The 23,047-nt window shown below is 39.9% G+C and overlaps 2 protein-coding genes across 2 annotated transcripts; one reads left to right on the top strand and one right to left on the bottom strand.

The window, feature by feature from the left end:
• Nucleotides 1-4,661: 4,661 nt before the first annotated feature.
• arl3b (ADP ribosylation factor like GTPase 3b) lies at nucleotides 4,662-8,561 on the bottom strand. Its single transcript, XM_010790118.1, has 7 exons — nucleotides 8,487-8,561; nucleotides 8,079-8,119; nucleotides 7,023-7,166; nucleotides 6,770-6,886; nucleotides 6,580-6,630; nucleotides 6,242-6,427; nucleotides 4,662-5,657 (listed from the first exon to the last, which is right to left on the bottom strand). Exons 1-7 carry the CDS (start codon nucleotides 8,548-8,550, stop codon nucleotides 5,610-5,612), a joined length of 651 nt encoding a protein of 216 aa, XP_010788420.1. The 5' UTR covers nucleotides 8,551-8,561; the 3' UTR covers nucleotides 4,662-5,609.
• On the top strand, nucleotides 8,429-16,117 carry sfxn2 (sideroflexin 2). Its single transcript, XM_010790119.1, has 12 exons — nucleotides 8,429-8,537; nucleotides 10,295-10,548; nucleotides 11,279-11,449; nucleotides 11,534-11,632; nucleotides 12,219-12,294; nucleotides 13,138-13,223; nucleotides 13,906-13,966; nucleotides 14,091-14,157; nucleotides 14,242-14,291; nucleotides 14,635-14,684; nucleotides 14,800-14,847; nucleotides 15,401-16,117. Exons 2-12 carry the CDS (start codon nucleotides 10,394-10,396, stop codon nucleotides 15,498-15,500), a joined length of 963 nt encoding a protein of 320 aa, XP_010788421.1. The 5' UTR covers nucleotides 8,429-8,537; nucleotides 10,295-10,393; the 3' UTR covers nucleotides 15,501-16,117.
• Nucleotides 16,118-23,047: the final 6,930 nt, after the last annotated feature.

Here is a 23,047-nt window from a genome sequence, read left to right as displayed (position 1 = left end):
TTGTCAACTGATCACCATCTGGTGATGAGTTGGGTCGAGTGGCGGAGGAAGCCTCTGGATAGACCTGGTAAGCCCAAACGTGTAGTTCGAGGAGGCCCAAGTTCAGGAGGCCTTCAACTCACACCTCCGGCGGAGCTTTTCGGGCATTCCTGTGGAGGTTGGGGACATTGAACCAGAGTGGTCGGTGTTCAAAGCCTCTATTGCCGAAGCCGCGGCGGGGAGCTGTGGTCTCAAGTTCCTAGGTGCCTCTAGGGGCGTTAACCCTCGAACCTCCTGGTGGACACCGGTGGTCAGGGAAGCCGTCCGACTGAAGAAGGAGGCCTTCAGGGATTTGTTATCCCGGGGGACCCNCCTCTCTCAACACCCATATGAAACAGACCTGTAAACAGATTTTCTTTTTCAGTAAAAAAAGAATAAAGTTTAAAAGGGTGATTTGTAAAATATCCATAAAGAAAAAGAAAATCTGTTTACAGGTCTGTTTCATATGGGTGTTGAGAGAGGTATCCATAGATCTCTTCATTTTGATCTCAAACACCAGATTGATGCTTTTAACTTTTTTTTTTAAATCTCCCTGGAGAGCATGCCCCCAGACCCCCCTATGTGTGGTCCACACACCACCTATACAAATAGCACTTTACCCCTGCTTACACCTATATGCCGTGAGCTGATTATCGAGCCTTCATTGTAACAGTCGCCGGTACACTGTGTATTTGCGTGGGGATTGTTGCAGTAGAAAATTCCACTGTAGCGCCCTGTACATTAATGGGAAACCCTAAATGTTTGAGCACCCTCTATGAAACGTCAAGCTACCCCACAGCACCCCCAAAAGAAATCTCTGGCGCCGCCACTGAGCCTGCAACCCCGTTTTGAAGAAACGTGCAGTGCAAAACAGGCTCATTGCAGCCACTAATGCTGTGATAAGACACACTTTTTTGCCAAATATCAGCATTTTCTTTGCAAAGTGGCAATAACTTATTGTTCTAGAAAAGGGATTGCACAATTGTATTTATTTTTTGGAGCACACAGACTTATGGAGCATTGTTTTATTATCACTGTTCTAGCAAAGTGCTTTTTTTGAAAGGAATGCTCACGTTCATATTGATGTATTTGAATAGCCTAAATGTTAACTTTTTCTCCAAAGGGGGGGGCCTGACAGAAAAAGTTTGAGAAGCACTGAGTTAAACACACACTACTGCTGCACTTTGTACTGTTTTTACTGAATTAGTAAGTGTAGGTAGTAGGTACTAAAGAAAATAAGAGACACAAAGCTATTGAAATTCAGTGCCCGGCTAGCTGTTATCAGTATTTGTGCTAAGCTAGGCTAACAGTCTGTATTAGCCTTGCTAGGACACACATGTTTTGTTAGTTACGGTTTCCAAAGATATCAATTTCCTTTAAATCTTTAACTTGGAACTAACATGGATGCAAAGACATGATGTGCTTATGAAATAGAAATATACTCTTTTGTTCTAATTCAATCATTTGATTTAACTGATGCTCTTTAAACAGTTGCTAAATGGACTTATTATGCTGTTTCCAAGGTCAAAAATGAACTTCCAAGAGTTGAAAATTAATTCAAAAATGTCATTTTCAGTTTCTGAACGCTTTGAGTGGTTAATGTACAAAACAAAGCTTCTTCTTGCACCACCATAGTCGTCCTCCCACCTCCTTTTCCGTCTCAATGAGCTGCCCTTCTTTCTATTTTTTTATTCTCACGTCAGCAAACCTCAGCAGAGACACAGGCAGCCAAGAACTGTGGGGTCGGAGGTGCAGCATAAATGACAGAGCTGCTTTTCTTTCTTTTAAACACACATTCACTATCAAACACTCCCCCTCTCAGTCTCTCGACACACACATTTTCTCACAATTGCACACACAGCTGCTGCACAGCTGTCTGATCCATGAGGAGAAAGCCAGTAATCCAGTCACCCACGTCTTCGATATGTATCTTTGACCCAAACACACACAAACACACTGTCTGGCTCCTTCAAATTACCCACAAACACATACTGTGAGAAGGTTTATGCACTGGTAAAACAACCACAGGAGTTTTCCTTCTCTCATATAGAGGTTTTAAACATAAAAAAAACGATTAAAAAGTCAAAGTGACTCTTTGTTTTTAGTAAACACAACCTTCAAAGCTTCAATCTATTATAAAAAAGTGTTTGACATTTTGAGAAATGAGCTTGTTTATAGAGGTGGGACCAAGCCATAGTTTTGCAAGTCACAAGGAAGTCTTATATCTTTGCCTTCAAGTTCCAGTCAAAACTTGTGAATCCTAAACAACTCATCTCCCCATCTGTACGTTTTTACCCACTATGTTTACAGCTTTGTTGTTGTTGTTGTTGTTGTTGTTGTTGGGCGATCAATTTAAACCAATGCTAGCTCTCTCTTGAAAAAACAAAGTTGATCTTGTGATTTCATTGAGGACATGCTGGGAATAAGTAGTGTGAACGTCAATTGAGCTAATATGAGATAACCCTTTTTAATCAGTGTATTCACAGTAGAAATACAAGCACAATCATAAGACATCCACCAAAACAGTTTTCCAGAATGTCAAACCATTCATTTAAATGCCTTTCGGTATCTTAATGTATCTTCCAGCGTTCATACTTTCCCACAATGCTTTGTGTGAATTCAATGTAACATAAAGAGGCAGAAATTATGAACAATCCCGTCAGCTACATTCTGTCTTTGTGAGAGGAAGACTGGACAATGAGGACCTTTGTGAAGACGAAAAAGAAGAGACTGTTTGCAGGTCTCTGGGTCTCTGAGACAATGTTGCACCAAATAAACCTTCTTATATCTGCTCTCTCGACGAATTGAAAATACTTATTGCCTGAGATCTCATGATGTGGTTTTATTAAATGTGCCAAGTACTAGGAATGTCTTAGGGAAGAAAGCTTTTAGTTGTGCAGCTCCACTAACTTGGAACAGTCTGCAAAAATGTTTAAAACTGAGCATCATTTTAAAACTTGGCTGGGTGACATGCTGTTTGATACTCATGGTACCTGTCACTGTAAATAGAGTTTTGTTAACTGTACCCTGTAATTTATGTTGTATGTCGTCCTTATTGTTGTTCTGTTGTTTTTATGTTACGTGTGTAACCAATGTGCTGCAGGTCACCTTGAAAAATAGATCTTTTGATCTAAAGGGGCTTTCACCTGGTTAAATAAAGGCTACAAACAAATCAAGCTTCTGGTGCTCAGCCCCAGGCCATGAGGCACTTACACATCCAGGTGAAAACAGCACCACCCGCCTGACACTCCTGTCTGTTAGAACAAACCACATTTTACATTATATTTAGTATACTGCAGCATGTTTCCATTTACCGAAGGGTGTAGGAACAATCCCTGACTCACACAAGGAACACGCTATCTTTTAATACTGTGAGTGGTAGAATGTAAGAAAGTGAATTTACTTCAGAATCAGAATACCTTTATTAGTCCCACAGAGGGGAAATTGACATAGCTACAGCAGAAAAGAGCCACAGACAGCTTAATGTTACCCAAGCATGCATACAAAAGTAATAAAGGTAAAAAAAAGAAATTATAATAAAAAAGTTACACATTTTACAAAAATACACACCCTGTAACAGTTCTGAGGATTTAGCGGCCAGAAATATATTGCAGTTTTTAACGGCATATATATATATATTTGACATAGTTGGTATTTAACAACAAGAGGTATTTTAGTCTGTGTTGTTGTGTGTGGGGGGGTATACTAGGGGCCGTGGTGGTTATATAGTCTAACCGCTGCAGGAAGGACCTGCGGTATCTTAAGTAGCCACACTTTACATTTCCATTTTCTACTATACTTCTACACCATGTACTTTTTTATTGCACTGTATTTATTTCCCCGTTATCAGGTGGTTTTATCTGGAGAAAAAAAAGGTAAACTGCACAGTATATTGAGTTAGAAAGTAATGACCTCAAGAACAGTTACATTTTCGGTGAGAGGTCGACTTATAGAGAAAAAGGAATGAACTAAAGTAGAATTGGGGTGGCAAATTGTTGTTTTTACCCCCCATGAAATCATGTTACTTCTTAGAATAATATGTATACGCAACTATAGGTGAATATACATGTAATTTATATTATAATGTATTGTAATTATATTATGTGTTAAAAATGGCTTTAAATTAGCTTTTTACCTTTTGTGAGGCAGAAGTATGGTTTATTATGTTTATCAGCTCTTGACCTATTCTGAAAGCTTTATTAGATTCTGTAATAATCCTGGTTGGGGTTTTCCCCCCAAGCTATATATGTCTTTAAGTTGTTCATGTGGGAAAATGTTACCCATCCTTTCAATTTTCCCTGCTTTGACAATGTCTTTGGCCTTTTATTTTTAATATAACGTTTAACGATGAATTCTGTCTTTCCTTTCAGGTAATACTTGATCAATATATACACAATTAATATTGATCATCATTTAGAATACAATGCTATATCGTTGACATGATTTAAATAATGGATTCAATGCTCTCTGTAATCCAATGCCCTGAATACCGTGTGTGCTCGCCTGCTGTCTCCCACAGAGGCTCCATGCTGTCATGAACAGCTGACTCCACCTGCTGCTGCTGTGTGACCTCTCCAGCCTCTGAGTCACTAAAGTATGTCGGTGCGACAAGTCATTCAATAAATGAAAACTCAACGACTCAATATTTCTTATCCTTTTTATTCACATACAGTACCTTCAATTCTGGACAGGTTACATTCAAGAATATCAAAAGGAAATGCCAAAAAGAGTGAATTCCCTCACAAACCCTATAAGCACAAAGAAATGAATTGGGACGTAGTACTTATAGTACCTCTGTTAAAAATCTGCACATATTAGATATGCAAATATTATAGACTACAACATATACTCTATAACATGTGTATAACGTAACATGTGACCACAGGGCCAAGATATTTACACTTGATCTAAAAGAGTTGTTCCTCTAAACTCAACTTTTATTATATTTTTTACATATTAACATGTAGAATATAATTCTTTATAGGGGAGAGCTGGAATCGTTTCTCCGACATTCTTTAAAACCACACACAGAGTTGTTGTTTGCAAGCACTCTACTTCACCATAAATAAAACAATTACAAAAATATACCTCACTTCAAACAGACCCATAGCAGGAAAAAAACGTACAGCCATCTTGGAATGATAAAAAAGAAAAAAAGATTTCAACATGTAAGAACAAGATGGAGATGGAGAGAGGAGGAGGAGGAGGAGGAGGAGGAGGAGACTGGTTTCCAGGACAGTGTGTGAAAGAGTTTAAAGGACAGGCTGGAATTCCAATGAAAGACGGCAGTTTAATGGGAATGTTTGAGGTTGGGACAGGCGGCGGATGGTGACGCAGGTAGTCTGGGTGGAGGAGGTCAATTTCCTGGCATGTGTTCCCTTTAAAGTCAAAATGCCCCCCTCTCTGTAGCGTAGGAAGATGTTCTGAGATAAGTAAACATCAGCAATTTGGGAATGCAGGGGGATTTAAATCTCCAGGTCCATGTTGGATTAATAGTGTGTTTACATTCACAGGTATATCCATCGTACTAAGGCTCAGGAGGGTGCAGTGTGTGTCAGTGTATGTGTAGCTGCTGTAGACTAGAAGCAAAGCTATTTTTTCTTGGAGTTGACGCTCTTGCACACCCAATTCATGCCCTCCTGAAAGTGAATTTAAGAAACAATTTTTAAAAAAAAGGCACATAAAAAAAATAATGCAAACAAGTAACACTTAGCTCTAGAGCTGTTTCGTTTTTACTTCATACTTCCACGGTGGATCCCACAAGTTTACAAAATCAGTAATACTAACAAATCATAAATAAATAAAAAAGAGAGAAGAGGAATAAGAAAATAAGCTTTCTATTGATGATTAGGGAATGACACTTTAAATGTCTGACTGTCATCTCTTTTTACGACATAATCACCATAAAAAGATTTTAAAACGTCTTTGTACAAAATCCCCGATTTCAATAAAATAATTAATAGGATTAAATGAATACAACTTTTTTTATGACTGTAGCTTGTCAGTGTGTGCTTCCTTGACCTTTGAATTTACAACGCTCTGGAGGTCATCTTGAATCTAATTCCGCAAATGTTGTAATAGTATTGGTGAAGCCTTATCTCTATCTGAAACTGTGCAGAAACAGTAGCTTTAAACACAAAGAACAGATAATAAAACTATCAACCTTTTTTTTGTTTTAAAGCTTTAAATATTCGGCACAGGAATATGCAGCTTGTCTCCTCACCTGAATGCCCTCCCCAGTGAGGGCCGAGCAGGACTGGATCTGCCACATGCGATCCCGGATGGTGTGCAGATTCAGTCCCTCAGCGATCTCCGAGGCCGGGGCGGCTGTCAGCAGGTCCTGCTTGTTTGCAAAGATCAGCACTGGAACGCCACTCAACTTCTCTTCATCCAACAACTCAGCCAGCTCCTGCAACACACAAAAACATCTGTCAGGTACACATAAACACAAACACATATTATGTCCCAGAAAAAAGGGAATCCAGGGGTTCAGGATAATTAAACAATGAGTTGCCGTTTTGAGACTTTGGTAACAAATATGCAATCTTCCAGAACACACACCTGACCTGTCTCCTCAAATCTCTTTCTGTCAGCGCTGTCAATTACATAAATCTGAAACAAAATGGAAGTGTTCCTTGTTAGCACATACAGCAGGTCCTCAGTGCGATAAACTGTGACACGGACGAACGGATCAAAATCACGATGTAAACAAAGCTAATTTAATGTGTTTGGCGCATCATGCTTCACTCACCAGCACATCGGTATTTTCAAAGTAGTTTCTCCAATACGGCCTGATCTTCCTCTGGCCCCCAATGTCCCAAACATTCAGTTTAAAACCCTGAGACTGGACGCTTTTAATGTTAAACCCCTGGAGACAAGACGAAACATAAAGCTTAAGGTTAGACAGATATAAAACATAATCCATCCATGTTGTTTTAGGTCTGTTTGCTCCAATAACACGTGGTGCATGCATCCCTCCGAATCTATGTCTTTTATGTCTAAACCTGTGTGGGGGTGATGTGGCTGATGTCCTCAGATGCCAGCTGTTTGAGCAGGGTGGTCTTCCCGCCGTTGTCCAGACCCAGAAGAAGTATCCTCACCTCCTGGTCTGGTGTGCTCTTTAGCTTACGCAGGATAGACAGCAATCCCTGCGATTTAGAAAATGGATCATACAATTTGAACAGAAATGTTTACCCATAGGGACAAACAAATATATGGAAAATTAAAAGAAATAGGGTCTATTCTAATAACACTTTTCTTTTGACTCTTTTCTGAAAACATTAACACTTATGGCACTTTTTTACATGCATGTTTTAAAAACATTTGTAAATGCAGTGTTCTGTAGAATTCAGTTTTGTCATCTTCAAATATTAATCAATGTGTAATATCATTTTTGGTGAAATATGCAAAATATCATGTTTTTGATTCTAACAAACCAAACATGTCACAACAGAAAATATTGCTATAAAAACTCATATCTATTGCGATCAATGTTGAACTTTTGTCTAATGCGTTCTTCTCTTGAATGTGTATATTGTAAAATGAAGTGACACTGTTTTCCTTCTGGAGGTATTTTTAAGTTAATGCGTAGTTTTAATTTTTTAAACCTCGAAGATCCGCATCTCTTCCCTCCATCCGCCGGATTCCCCATTTACAGGCCGTGCAAGTGCATTTATATCCCCACTGTGGCTTTAGAAGATGAGTAAACATCTAACGGTACCCACACATAACGACAACTACTGGTCCTTGGTGAGAGTAGCTATACACATCGACTTGATCGTTTTTTTGGGCTTTGCGTGCTTGTTGTTATAGTGAAAGGCTGGTTAACGGCACGCAAACATGAGCTAAGCGTAGCTAACGTGCTAAGCTAATCTCCCCTGATGACTGAACGAAGCAACAAGGCAGCTTTGCAGTTCAATGTTTTTCTCGGCAGATTGCTGACAGCAGCAGCACTTACATCTCCAATGTATTACATTAAGTGGTACTAAATTGAAATATGTTAAATAGTTTTGCTTGATGTATAGAGTTAATAGCTAATTACAACGATAAATTGAACTCACCATCTTGTTGCCTTCTCTCTTGGAGACGCCGCCGAGGGTTACTAGGGGGAATGACGTCAGACGCAAAGTCACGCAGAACTCGGTCACAACCCCCAAACATGGATGCGGAGTTTTGGTTAGCTGCCTGCTAACAGCTGAATGTTTCAAATGTACAGGCAGTAATAATAAATGCACATGTTTAATTATGTGGACGGCCTTTTCAACAGACGTTCAAATAAGTTGCTGTGTAAAATGTGTCTTATTTCGATCTGAGACGATTAAGTAACTATACTGCCAAAGAGCTAATAAGCTACCTAGCTAATTAGCATAACAGTTTGGTTGGCCGTAAACTCGGGAGCTGCCCCAGCCCGTGATTGGACGAAGGCATGCCACGTGTCTTTACTATGCCACAGGAGCACATTTGATTACCTGACAGGTTGCTCTGTAGGGCTGTAGAGGGTGAGGAGAAATCTCCCAAAGGTAGGTTTTCCATGTTCTTGTCTCGCAAGAATACAGCCTGTGTGTCGATGCACGTGTCTTGTTAGTTTATCTTTATCTGCCTAGCTGCAGAAGTCAGCTGGTATCTCGAGTTACGAGTTGCATCACTTTGAGCTTGGACTGACATGTTTTTACTCTTTCGTTTTAACTGCTTTGATAGTGTAGACACACTACTACACTAAACACTCTGTATACGTCGAGCTTATGTCTTATTTGAGTGGAACTCAGTGATTAATTACACATACGTTATGCACACACAAGCCTGAAACAGCTGTCATCGATGTGTAAATTGTGTTAGTTATCCAGATGCGTTCAGGTGCTCCTTGCTATGCTACGGCCTGTAGATCAAGTTTCTCAAGATTCAGGTCAACTTAACGTCATGACATGCCGCATGCACCGAGCCCTGTTTATTTCTTAACCATACCTTCCCCTACATGCAGTTCTGCAACTTTACCTAATTCTCATGATCGATTCATCTTCCTGTGTTTTTCCTGTGTTTTGCTAAATGAGTAGTTTGCTTCAGAACATGTCACAAATGAATACAAAACTGCGCAATGCAACTTCCAAAAGACATATACCTTAGGCTGGTTTTCGGCTCTGGGACATTTCACATTTAATGAACGGATAAAAATAACATGTAGTTGTAGGCCTCATATGTTCTTTATGTTCCTGGTGGTATGTATGGACACGTTGACATGTGTCTCATGTTCATTGTTGCCTGCAAGGTTCTGCATGCCTTTATCCTACATACAACAAACGGCTGCCGAAACAATCCAGTTTGAGCCAGACTGAGCCTCCAAAGAACACTGATAAACCACACAAGGCTGGTTTCCATTGTGAGATTTCACTGAATACCTATGTTTAATAATTGCGTATCTAATGGTGAAGATGCACAGTGGGATCGTTCGAGCTGAAGTCAGCAGGTTCTGGTTCCTCTGGTTGTGTATTAAAAGTGTAATGCTGCCACTGCAAAAACCAAATACGAGAACCTGTGGAAACATTTACCAGGAGGTGGTCAATCATTTCTAGTGGAAGTTTGGCCCTGGAGATTTTTTTAGGGAGAAACAAGAGTTGGTGTTTGTTTGGGGTTGAGTTTAAACCCAAGGGCACCTGCTGGCAATCCAACATCTTAAGAGGGTAGAGCAAGAAAAATACACTTCAGTATGATACATACAGTATCTCAAACACCATTTTCACAAGGTTGATGAGGTTTAAGGCCAACATGGGTACCTTAGGCCTGCATGTAATACATATCCTTACAGTTCGATCAATTGTTCTGTTTCTCAACGAATAGTGAAGTCTACAAATGTAAAAAAAGAAGAAGAAAACAGTGGGTTTTGAGTCCCCTTTTCTTTAAAAGTGATTTCGTTTTTTGATTCTTCATTGACTATCATAAGATGAAGAAAAGCTGCAAGTCCCCTCATTTGAAAGACTGTAACCAGCAAATGTTTGGCTTCTTTTGATCAACTTATTGATTATTGACCTGCAGTCTTGGTAAACCTTGTTGGAATGTGAGTTTAAAGGTAAACTAGCCTGTCCTCACTGACCCACTGAGCAAAGAATCAGCTCAAACCAGGTCTGTCTGGTTTGAAAACAAACATGAACCCGTTTTAAACGGACAAGAGAAATGCATGTAATTTCAGTCATTACCTATGTATCAATGTATGTTCTACTATAGTTACGCGCCAGTACTATAGATCAGCATATTTTATTTATCATGACTGTCCTCTTTTCTGCAGGTTTCGACAGCTGAGTAACGTCCTGCAGAGTAAACAAGGGCCTTTCAAAGATTTGAACTTTTTCATGCAGTAAGTCAGGCCTGCTTTTTAACCCCCACAATGGCTTCGAGCTCATTCGACATTGACGCACCGCGATGGGACCAGTCCACGTTTATGGGTCGATTGAATCACTTCTTCAACATCACAGACTGGAGAACTGTGACCTTACCTGATTCACGCCTGGATGAGGCCAAAGCTTTAGTGGATAGCTGCAGGTAAGAAGATAAACACTCAGACCGAATGTTATCTGGGAGATAAGATAAAACCTTATTGTTCCAAAGGAAATGTTTGTGCACCAGATGGCAAAAGAAAAACAACAACATTACAATAAATACATAGAGTAATACATATAAAGTGTTTAGGGAGTAGTACTTACACCACTACCTATTAGAATAACAATAAAGTCAGATACATTTGGTAAAAGTAAAACAATTATAATATTGGGATAGATATTTTAAAAGTACTATTGCACATATCTTTTAAAAGTCATGTCACACAGAGAGTAATTGTTCATAGTATGATGACCAACAGCCACTTATTGCATTGTAATTCAGCAGTTTGATCAAATAAACAACCTAAATTATCATTTGTGTCTGGCTTTGCAATCATTTGAAACATTAAAATCTGTGTCTTAATGTATGCATATCCGATTTACAGTATCCAAAGCTACTTGGGTAAACTATGTAGGCCTTTAGTTCCAAAACATCTTTAACTCCTATACAGATTTTTATATTAAATGAAATCATTTTAAACCAGGTGTAACATAACACACAATAAGTCAACACCAACTTTTAGATGGATTTTCCCTTTTGATATATTTCCTCATTCCCTGCATGTTAACTGTCATCTGAGAGTTTCAACATGAAAAATGATATTCTCTGCATGCAGTTCATGGTATGAAAAGGTGTTGTTTGGTTGATTATGTGTGTATGTGCTGCTCTGTAGGGCGGGATCTGTCCCCCCTGGCACCACAGAGGAGCAGCTCCACTACGCCAAGAAGCTGTACGACTCGGCCTTCCACCCCGACACCGGAGACCGCATGAACCTCATCGGCCGCATGTCCTTCCAGGTCCCTGGAGGCATGGCCATCACCGGCCTCATGCTGCAGTTCTACAGGTAACAGGGCGAGCTGCATTTCACTGCATTGCAATATTTTCACAGAGGGAAGATTTTAAGGTTTCATAACCGTCTGTTTTCTAGGACAGTTCCTGCTGTGGTGTTTTGGCAGTGGGTGAATCAGTCCTTCAACGCTCTGGTCAACTACACCAACCGTAACGCTGCCTCCCCCATCACTCCCAAGTAAGAATGAATCGTAAACTTTTATACGTTTTAAACCATAACCCTGCTGTCCTGTGTTTTCTCAATTTGTAAGGCAATGTAACATGTAAGTCTCAAGTCTGAATAATTTCCTAAGATACTTTTATTTTAAATCCACATCACTAATCTTACTTTGTTGGAATAAGTTTAATGTCCTGTCTGAATTTGATACTGTCACATTCACGTAGAGGCAACAGCAGCACAATGAGACAGTAAATGCATCTATTGTTGACCAAGAAAATAATTAAGGGATGAGCAGCGAGCAGGTCATCGTCTCCCTTTTTTACACAGCATCTTACTACGTAAATAAAACAATCATTCAATACAAAATCTTAATTTAAAATGATTATCGTTCAGCACTAAAAAGTCATCTGGCTGTATTTGTAAAGCTTAGGAATAACACACCATGGAATGTCAATGTAGTTTTGTTACCATTTAAAAACAAACAAAAAAAAAGGTTCATGGTAAATTATTACCATAAAACTACATTGACATCACTTTTAAAAGACAGATGAAGCCAGCAATGTCATTTTCCGTGTGTTTAAAATACTTTTATCGTCTCTCTCAGGCAGATTGGAGTAGCCTACTTCACAGCAACCAGTACCGCGTTAGCAACAGCAGTCGGACTCAATCTCTACACAAAGGTACAATCACACAAAGAACGTTTATTCTTACAACACTATGTTCCTGATCAAGGTTAACTTTATGTTTATCACGAAATTCTTCAAAAGGAGAAATGCACTTTGCAAACAATGCATTACAGAATTTACTCAGAATATTGACGCTTTATGTACATTTGTAATGTCTTTGTTGGGAAATGCACTGCAACAATGTGCTAATAATATTTGGGGTGTCCTTCATTGGCAAAATAAAGGTGTTCCCACTAAGGGAACCCTCTTCATGTGCATTAATGGGGACACATTTTGCTTTGTGATTTCCAAAATTGTTGAGTCATCGCCGTGGCACAGCTGAATTCCCCCCCCCCAAATAAATGAATTGAATGTTGAATGGACATTGGCTTCTGCAGAGACAGAATTGTTCTCTACATCTGCACACAAAATAGTAGTAATAATAATAATAATAATAATAATAATCTGAGACACCTGATAAGTAACGCATGGGCCCAGACCACAGCCAAAGAATTGCAACAAAACACGCAAGCATGAGATGAGTTTGAAAACTCTGGGAAAAGCTTGCTTTTTTTTCTGTTAATACATATCTGAAAACTCTGTTTTTTCTCTCTCTCTTATTTTCTCATCCCTGTTGTGTGACTGTTTTCCTTATTGTCCCCCCCCCCCACAGCCCCTCTTCCTATTGTCAAGCGTCCTTGGGTTTCTTGAAAGGCGCTCTATAAATCTCCAAGCTATTATTAATAATTGATAGTCTTTACTTTCTGTTCCCTTCCTCTCCGACTGTGTTTCAGTGCTATGTGAGGTAAAGTAAAAAGCTGAATGAACTTAAAACACCTTTTCCTCTTCACTTTGCAGAAAGCCCCTCCCCTCGTGGCTCGCTGGGTTCCTTTTGTCGCGGTGGCTTCAGCCAACTGTGTTAACGTTCCTATGATGAGGCAACAGTAAGTCCTGCTGTGTTACTGCCTCAACTCCTTAAAAATACATGCAGAGGTATTGTTGTACTGTTCTGGGCACATTTTATTGGTGTACTTTTCTTGGATCAGAAACTGTGAGAAGCTTTGTCACATTCTCTGTGCTAGAACCTTAAAGATGTTCTTGTTCCATGCAGAGTAGGTTTTTGTTTTCCAATGTATTAAGACCCTAATCATGTTTGTGGAGGCCAAATTATAATAATAATAATAATAATGTAGAAATAGTAAAACAAGGTTAGATGTCGATATAGATTTGTTTTGGTTGTCGGCTTCTCCATTACTAGACTACAACTTGCATTTTGTTTTGCGACCCTGTGTAGAATAACAATACATTAACCTTGAATAGATCACCTTGAAATGTCACAGAGGTTTACCGTTTCCCGCTGACTGAAAGCGTCTTTATGAAATGTTGTTGTGTGTACTTTCTGCAGCACTCTTCCAATAATCGGCCTTGTGAAGATTTTGCTAATGCTCCTTTTACTTTAATGTTGTATTTCCTGTTTAAAATGAGTCTTTTAGCTTGGTTTTAAACACTTAAGGTTCACCCTGAAGTGAAGACAAAATATTGGCCACTTAGCAGATTGTCTACAACTAGCGTAGATGACTGATTGAGTTTTACGTCATCTCTATTTTGTCTCTGCTTTGCTTTCAGGGAAATTCTGAATGGCATTGCTGTCACAGATGAAAATGGCAACAAACTGGGTCACTCTAAGGTCAGCACTCTGGACGCACTTTAAGACACTTAATGAAGGATAACGGAAAGATTTTTTGATCTTTATTTTCTATAAATAAACTCCTTGTGAAGTGCCTTTTGAATCTTGTTTCATGTCCCTGCAGAAAGCCGCAGTAAAAGGCATCACCCAGGTGGTCTTCTCCCGGATCACCATGGCGGCACCAGGAATGAGTACGCAAAGACGTCTCCTCTTAAAATGCTATAAATATTGTATTTAGTTCTTCAAGTTAACCCTTTCTTCTTCTTTGCTCTCAGTCATCCTCCCCATCATCATGCAAAGGATGGAAAAATATAAGTTCATGCAGGTTAGACCTTTTTATTTATATCTATTTGGATATACAGTAATACATATATTTGACTTTGACTATATTGACCTAACCCTAACCTTCATACGGCTAAAGTGGGCATCAGTCCTCATTTTTGTAGGTCTGTCATTTGTTATTTTAGTGAAAAAACCAACTATCACACGCATAAAAACAGTACATTAATATACAGTAATCCAAGACAAAGAGCTGCTTTACATAGTGATTATTGACATCACATATTCGAAAAATAATCTAAGAATTACTGTAGCAAAGAGTATATTTGTGGCCTAGTCTCTACATTATTATTGAAGGTTTGATCAAACCTCTGTCTGTCTTTTCACAGAGAATCACGTATCTCCACGGACCAATTCAAGTGATGTTGGTGGGGGCGTTGTAAGTAGAGAGGGGTTCAGCGTCACGGAAGTTTGATGCATTTCCACAACTTGGATAATAATCTATTGTTTCCGTCGTTCTAAATACTACATTTTTTTCACTCTTTCATCTACAGTTTGGTCTTCATGGTGCCTGCCGCCTGCTCGCTGTTCCCTCAAAGATGGTAAAAAAAAACATTTCCTCTCACCTGCTGAGTGACTGTAGCTTAAAGACGGTGTTGATTGAGGACTGAGCTCCTTAAATGTTCTCAGACTCACATAAACTGTTTTTGAAAGATGTAGAAATTGATGAAGCAGGACCAGAGATAAATTCCTTTTTTATATTCCACTAATCCTTCCTTGTCAAAACTTGGTCCTAAAATACCCACATTGCAACTTGACCACTGACGCCTTTTCTAAATATGTACTGACACATGAAGTGCATATTTGGAAAATGAGATATTGGGGTGAAAGAATTTGGTGGGCAAATCTAAATTAGGAAATATAATGAAGGGTTGTAGAAAACCTAATTGCAGATAAGTAATACTTATCCATCCATCCATCTATGTAACAGCAGCAGTAAATAAAAACAAGACGACAAATATAAAGTATGCCCTTTAAACACATTGTAATCATGAACCAGCATCAGCTTGTTTAATCAAACATCATGTTTCTCTTCTTTTTCTTTCTCCTTTGGCCCCTGCTTTCCTAAAATCTCCGTCTATCTGTCTCTCTCAGTTCTATGGCCGTGTCGAAGCTGGAGCCCGAGCTGAGAGACTCCATTGTGTCTCAATACGGACAAGCTGTTAAACATGTGTACTTCAACAAAGGCCTCTGAGGCTTAGATTAGCATCATCTACTCACTACAAATGAATGATTACACATGTGTTTATGAATTCATTTCACAATTATTAGTAAAAATGAAGTGCTAATTTCCATAAATCATCACATTGGTGCTTATTGGTGGGATGTTTATGAACAACCATGCCACTTTTTAAACAGTTTCTTTATCTTTTTTTCAAATGATTTCTTACAATAGACAGATGCTAGGGGCACTGTGTACTCCTGTTGAGAAACCAAATTATTTCCTCTCAGTCACATTAGAACTGTTAGTTTGTCCTTCATGTCTCATCTGTAGTTGTTTGCGTCTTGTCGCTCAACGTTTCTTACAATCTGTGCCTTCTTCAAAGCGGCAGGAGCAACAACACTGCTGGATTTATTGTCTTTAAATCAAATTGTGCTGTACTATGAAACCACAGAAATACTTCTATGCATTGATTAAGACTCTGAAAATAGGTTTTGTGTGATAAAAGGGGAGGACACTGCCATCTTCTGACAGAATGGAGGTAGAGGCGTGACATGTTTGCAGGATTAAAATGGTTTACCAGTCAGACATGTCGCTTTGTGCCACGATCCTCAGAACAAAATGTAATAAAACCACACAATAATTTGAAATACAGCGTTCTGTGTGTTTTTATGTCGGCTCAACAAAACCCTGACAATATGGTGTAAGGATTTTGTGAGGTATGTTGATACTCATTATAAATTAAATGACACTTCTTGCAATAGGTATCTGTTGGAGCTATATATCTCTTTATATTATTTAATAGTTTAACATTTATGTTCTTGCTGTTTATAGTGTTTATTATTATTATCATTTATTTATATGTATTCTTAGTGTCATAAGTTAAAGTAGTTTCTATGCTTTTATTTTGATGGCATGTTTTGGGCACTGGGTGATTAGAGCACCTGGTGTAATTGTATATATTGGAGACAGGTGGGTGGTGGGAGCCAGAGCACTAGTAGGCAAACGGTTTTTTACCAGGGTATTTTCGAGCCACAGGGTTTTCCAACCACAAGAAAGGAAAGCAGGGTGTTTCAAGCCACAAGGAAGGAAGCCATAGGAAAGGCTTAAAGGAACCAACCATAGGAAACCTGTTCATTGTCAATGATATTGGATCATAATAAATGCACAACGGAGAATCTTGTCTGGACCTGGATCATTGCCCTGCGTAAGATCTGCTAACTAGCCTGGCGTAAGATGCTGCTACTGTGCTGTATTATTTTAAGTTCATTATCTGTTTTATGTCTATATGATGTTGGCCGCTACAGTATCTAAATTAATTTGATTACAAATCTTTTAACGTAATCTGAAATCAAAATGTTATAGCATTGATGTCATGAAATTGTTTTTTAAATTGCCCCATTTTAATGATGAAATATAATAATCTTTCACAATGTAGATATCTACTTGACATGTTTTCCAATATAACCTAGGCTGATTATAGTTACTTACTTTTGGAATCTAAATATATCCTGTAATCTGTGACTACCCAAACCTGCTGATGTATATTATTATATATAATCGCATTTTGTTCTGATTATTTACAAATGTAAGAAGTTTAAGGGGAACATCTTTCTTTGTGTAGAAAACACACAGTATTAGAAGTGTAGAATTAAAACATTCTAGAGTAGAAGAAAACATTAGCATCAAGTACCGACAAATTGTCAATAAACCTTCTAGATAATAAGGAAACTCATCTGACTGCAGTGACAGATTTGTGCCACACTTTTCTATCAATTGTATTCCTGTTTATATGCAAACATTGTTTATTACATTTTCTGACTTAAATGTTATTACTTAAATATTGGGAATACGGCCAGTCAAATATGGAAACTGAAGTATATTTTGTGATAAATTAAATATTAGTTTTTTTAAAGCAGCAGCTCCAGTTGTTCCAGCTGAACGACACAGCGCTCCCTGCCGGTTCGGCCGGTACTGCTGCGGGGAGGAGCCGGGTGCTTTATAAAACCGCCTTGACCCTAGAAAAGAAAACACTCCCTGAAAGACAGACAGCTGCAGTGCAGACACCAGCCAATACCCATCCCGTCACACCGGAGCACACAGCGAAACCTCACCGTCACACCGGAGCTGAGCACGCACACCGCCCGGGGCTGTTTACCAGGTTTCTGTCGGTAAACAACACACAGCGGAGGGGGGGGGGGACTGCCACTTGAGCTACACTGCAACGCATCTGCGTAGCACCAGAGAGGCTGAAGAAACGTCGCATCACCGTTTATGAAAATGCCGTTTAACGTTAATGGCATCCTTTGCACGCTCGCGCTGCTGTTGCTTTGGCGGGCGGAGGAGCTCGCGGAAGCGTGCAGCTGTGCCCCGGTCCATCCGCAACAGGCGTTCTGCAACGCCGACGTAGGTGAGTACAGCACCAGGGACTGTTGTGGTCTGTTTGTTGTTGTTTACCTATGTTGCACCAGCCTCCTGCGCAGATACCGGGAGCTGCCTGCAGCCGCTCAGTCCGGCTCCGGTTCCCGCTGAACGGGCTCAGTGAAGCTGATGGAAACCTCTGGAAAGCCTTAAGGTGGAGGTTCCTCTTCAAGGCCACTGCCAGACTGCACGCACGAAGATCCCATTGTCATGTTTTGTCTGGTGGTCATGTTGACAACAATACACCTTTTACAATACAAAAGTAGCCATTTGGGAAACACAGAAGGAGAACGAGTATGTTGTTTAGGTGTCATGGATGCATAGGGGTTCAACAAACATAAATGCAACATTTTCAAGTCTCCAAAAATGGATTAAAACATCACAGCAAGGAGTTTAAAATGACCTGCAAGTATTATAATTACTTTTATGGTAATACTACACATTTCAATTACCAAAGTAGCCATTTGGGAAACACAGTAATACAAAATGTATGTTGTTGAGGTGTCATGGAGGTATGATATGAAGGGACCAAAACACATGATGACATGCACTTTAAAAAAAAAAAAAAATGAATTAAAACATCACTATAAGGAGTTTAAAATCACCTGTAAGAATTATAATTACCTTTTCATGGTAATGTGTCTTCTGATTTTAATGTAATATCTCAATTCATTGCTCCAAATCCAACAATAAGAGGACCTTACTGTTTTATCGCGGGGTGGAAGAGGCAGAGCACTATGTTTGTGTACGTCAGTGCAACACAGGCTGGGCCCATCACTGTACATAATGTCTCAGGTCTGCAGCGGAGGGTGGCGTCACCCCTCAACTGCTGTGGGACAGAGCAGCGTCGCCTGGCTTTTGCAGGGCAACGTGGCACAAGAGAGGAAATAAAGAGAAAAGGATGGGAAAAGCAGAGAGGAGGACAAGGGATGGAGAATGTGAAGAGAAATGTTTTTATGGGTGGAGGGGTTTAAATCTAAACCACAGAAATATGTCACACCGCGAGCTTTCCCAAATTTCCATTCCTGCCCTGGTTCTTCCTGCGAGGGGTGGTGCTGGGAGGAATTACAAGAATGCTGCTGGGGTTTTCCCAACTTTTGCTCCGGTGTAATGCAGGGACACACACTCGTTCACACAACTACGGGCCCAGCACTATGCACTGTAGACGCTCACTCACACACACACACATACTCTGGCTACAAATGACATCTGGCTGTCAGTTTAGGGTGTGTTTTAAGAGGAAACGCAATAAAAGTCACAGTCCAAGTGAAAATATGTATGGTATCTTTGAGAATGAGAAACTCCTAAACCACACTACTTTGGTTCCATCTTTGATTCCTTCTCTCGAATCCTTATTCACACACATGCACCGGTGTGTGTTTGTGAATGGGATGTGTATCCCAGTAATTTCTTATTGCAATCTGACATCTCTTTTTTCAGGTGTGACTCAGTCGCTGGAAGTCTAAGAGAGGTGTATTTGTGTCTAGTTGCTCATGTTGTTTTTAAAGGTGGTGTGAGTCAGTTTTGTCAGCAGGGATGATGTACTTTAAAGGCACATGGGTAACTGTCATTGTCCAGCGATGGTTCCAGGGTGGATTTGAGGTTGATACTGGTTTTGGGGGATCTTAGAAGCAGAAATGTTTTTTTGCAGGCTTGCCAAGAGCAAAGAATCATAATAGAGTTGGTTGTCTGGTTGCCCAGAATGTGTAGGTGGTGACTTTGTTACCAGTTGGTGTGGTCTGACAATTTGGTGTTTGTTTTGGTGAAATTGGATCCCACTTGTTTTGAGTTCACACACATACTGTACATGCAGGGGCTGGCAGCATGAGTGTGTGTCACCTTCTGTTTTTCATGCTAAATGATGCAGTAGCTTAAAACCACAAGCCATTAAAATTGTCACCTACCACACAATCACACACACTCACTAACTGCAGAGACAAACATCCTCTTTTCATTTAACTCTGTTACCCACAAAGGGGAACTTCCCCAGCAGCCCAGCCCTGCAATGTCCAGACGCTGGGCGTTGTGGAAGAGCAGAATCAACTGACTGTGGACATGCAACAACACACTGACTCATTTATAGAAATGGAAAATGAAGGCTGCAAAAATTGACATTTCAGCTCATTGTTTTGGTTTTCTTCCCCACATTTTAATTCAGTTATACAGCTCTCAATTAGCATTGTCTCCAGTAGCAGCAGGCAGCTGATGTCAGTGAAAATGCAACAAACACTGCACACCACATGATCAGCACTAAACAGCAGACAGACACAGTTAGCGACTAGCTGGTGAACATATTGGAGCATTTAGCAGCTTAAGAGAAAGACATGTCCCACAGGAGTTTGTAGAGACCAAAAACAGAGCTAAAAGAGTATTGGACTTTTACCTGAACACAACTACAAATCAAAGTTAATGTTTCAATTAAAACACTAATCAAAGTTTATTACACTGGAAGGAAGGAAGAACAAAAGTCGATAATTATTTCTTGCTAATCTGACTCTCATATCACCTTGGTACATTATTTATTTATCTGCAAGTTATGTTCTAGGTTAAACTGGTGCAAACAATAGTAACATTAGTGGAAAACATCCATCCCAGCTTCTCAAATTCCAAGGTGATGTCATATGATGTCTTATATTGGCAGTCCCAAACCTAAGAAAACCTTTTTTGACCATTTTAATATTGAATAGATATTCAAAATATTTGCAGATTATTTGTGTGTCTACTAATCTGGTTAGTCGACTAATAGCATCTTTGATAATGAAATACTCCAAAAGGAATCAGGAGTTTTTGTCTTTGCTGCACAGGTCTTCACCCAGATGTGTTCGGAGGTCATGAGGACGGTTGAACTGCGTTTATGGGCAGTTTGTCTCTGGTTAAATGACAGATTTAACAGAAGGCCCACGTCCGTCTGGAGCTGGACAAACCACATCAGCGGTGGGATTGAATGGGGGGGCACTTAGGATGTGGGGTTTTTATACGAGGTATGCATGGAAAACATTGCGTAGTGCGACGGAAACGCATGTATAAGTCATTAAACATTGCCCTGGTTGGGGGAGTGGGGGAAATGTGGGTCACTTGGTGGTTTATGGAGGGGGTCCTATAGCTGGTGATTGACTGCTGGTGATTGGATGACTTTAGGATCAATCTGTGGTGGGGCTGGGTCTCCTGCAGGCTTCCCGGTACTCGTGCTGTTTTAGCTTCACGCTGTGTAGTCTGCCGCCTCCGCCACACGCTGTTTAGACTGCACAGGATGATCCGCTCTGGCTTTATTGCAGGGGCTAAAACTCAAAAGTAAACACGTCTGCAACACAAAGGTAGACAGATAAACTCCCATAATAGCAATCCATGGTGAACAGCGGGTAATTACCCCTCAGTATTGTGTCCTGCTGCTGATTCTTTGCTCATTAGTTTGTGGCTCCGAATGAGGTCAGGAAATGAGAGCGGAAAAACTGAGAGGAATGCAGGAGAGAGTGCCAACCAGGTGTGTGTGTGTGTGTGTGTGTGTGTGTGTGTGTGTGGACATCAGAGTGGAGCTCAATAGCAGAGGTTTGCTTGTGAGGAACTGGGATCAGTGCCTCTGACGCACTAATGAAAGACGTTTTAAGTTATCAATGCTTAAAGCCAACTTCCTTGTATCTGATCCCAGATCACTTAATCACAGTCTCAACAGATATGTTGTCTCCTCCTTTGTTTGTAGTCTTTTATCAACAAAGTAATTATGTGAAGATATTGAACAAACAATATGTAATGTTTTGCCAGGATTCTTTTAACCAAAACAAAAACAAAATAAGGGGTTTGGTGCCATTGTGAAGTAGCTTAGGATCATGGGAGTTTTTGTCTCCAAACCACTGATTAAATCTGTTGACACTCCGATACAAAACAGTTATTTATTAACACAGTGTTTCCCTCATGCTGGTTGTTGTTGCTCAGCTTTTTCTATAATAAATTAAATTCCTTCATCTGATTTAAATACTATGTTGACATGGACTCAGATGTGAAAAAGTGTTTGGGAAAATATGGCTTCATCTGTGGATGTCGTCTGTCAGGCTGGTCTGGAAGACAAACTGAAGCCCAGGAGACGCAGTGGGGGAGTTCTGTCTCATCTGTGTTTCTGTCCGATCCTAATTGGAGCCCCAGATGATACCTAGAATCCGACATAAAATATGCACCAGCTAAAAGAGATTAGGAGGAGAGAGGGTGGAAGCATGTAGGTAAACAGTGATGGAGGGGGTCAAACTGGCAGGGCCGGCCCGTAGCACTGGCGTTATAGATGTTCGCCTAGGGTGCCAGATCTGGGGAGACGCTGCGCTGGTAGAAAAACATTTTTGACCGTTGGTGCTCATCCTAATTTTCGGCCTTGATGTAACAACATTCATAATTAAGTAAATGTAACACCCTTTTTTGACCCCGGTTACAATTTTCATTTGCCCTGTACGATGGGCGCTGTAAGTGATGAAAATGGGGGATGTTGGCTTATCTGGCGCCCGCAGCTCACAGCCAAAGTGCGAGTGAGCTTGGGAGCGAATGAGGGAGAGAGGGAGGGTGCACCGGTACCGGCGCTGTTGTTATTAGAATCTTGTGCTAGCTGCTCTAACGGATATTAGAAGAAGATGTTTCTACAATAATGTAGAGGGAGAGTCCTCTCCAGTCAGACTGAGAGGCTGATAACTACAGCTCAGTGAGGTAAAGGACTCTTGAGTGTTTAGATAGTTCACTTTAGTCTAAGTTATCTCAGTGGGTCTCAAACGGTTTGGTCACAATTTGTGTAAACAAATATTTCCAAGGCACTCCTTTATAATTATTGGGATAAAACAGGTTTGAAATCATTTCAATGTATACTATAGGACAGTAAACCAAAAATATTGTTTTAAACTGGAGGGATTAAAAAAAATGCACAAATAAATAAATGTTAATAGGTCAAATAAGATATGAATGAACAACAAAAATAAAATAAGTTACATTTATTTGTTATTGGCTATGGTAGGTTATTGGTTATGTTCACATACTTATTTGATTAATAAAATGTAAACCAATCTTTTTCATATGGGTGTTTAGAGTTGTACCCCCTAGATCTAGTCTCTAGTAATTCTGCTTAAAGTGCACCAGATTGAAGCATTTTACTTTAAAGGTCACATGTCATGGCCATTTCCACTGATCAT

Source organism: Notothenia coriiceps, unplaced genomic scaffold, assembly GCF_000735185.1.
Source record: "Notothenia coriiceps isolate Sejong01 unplaced genomic scaffold, NC01 NC01_scaffold00033743, whole genome shotgun sequence".
NCBI lineage: Eukaryota > Metazoa > Chordata > Actinopteri > Perciformes > Nototheniidae > Notothenia > Notothenia coriiceps.
Note: the sequence above shows the minus strand (reverse complement) of the source record. Positions and strands in the feature narration are given on the sequence as shown.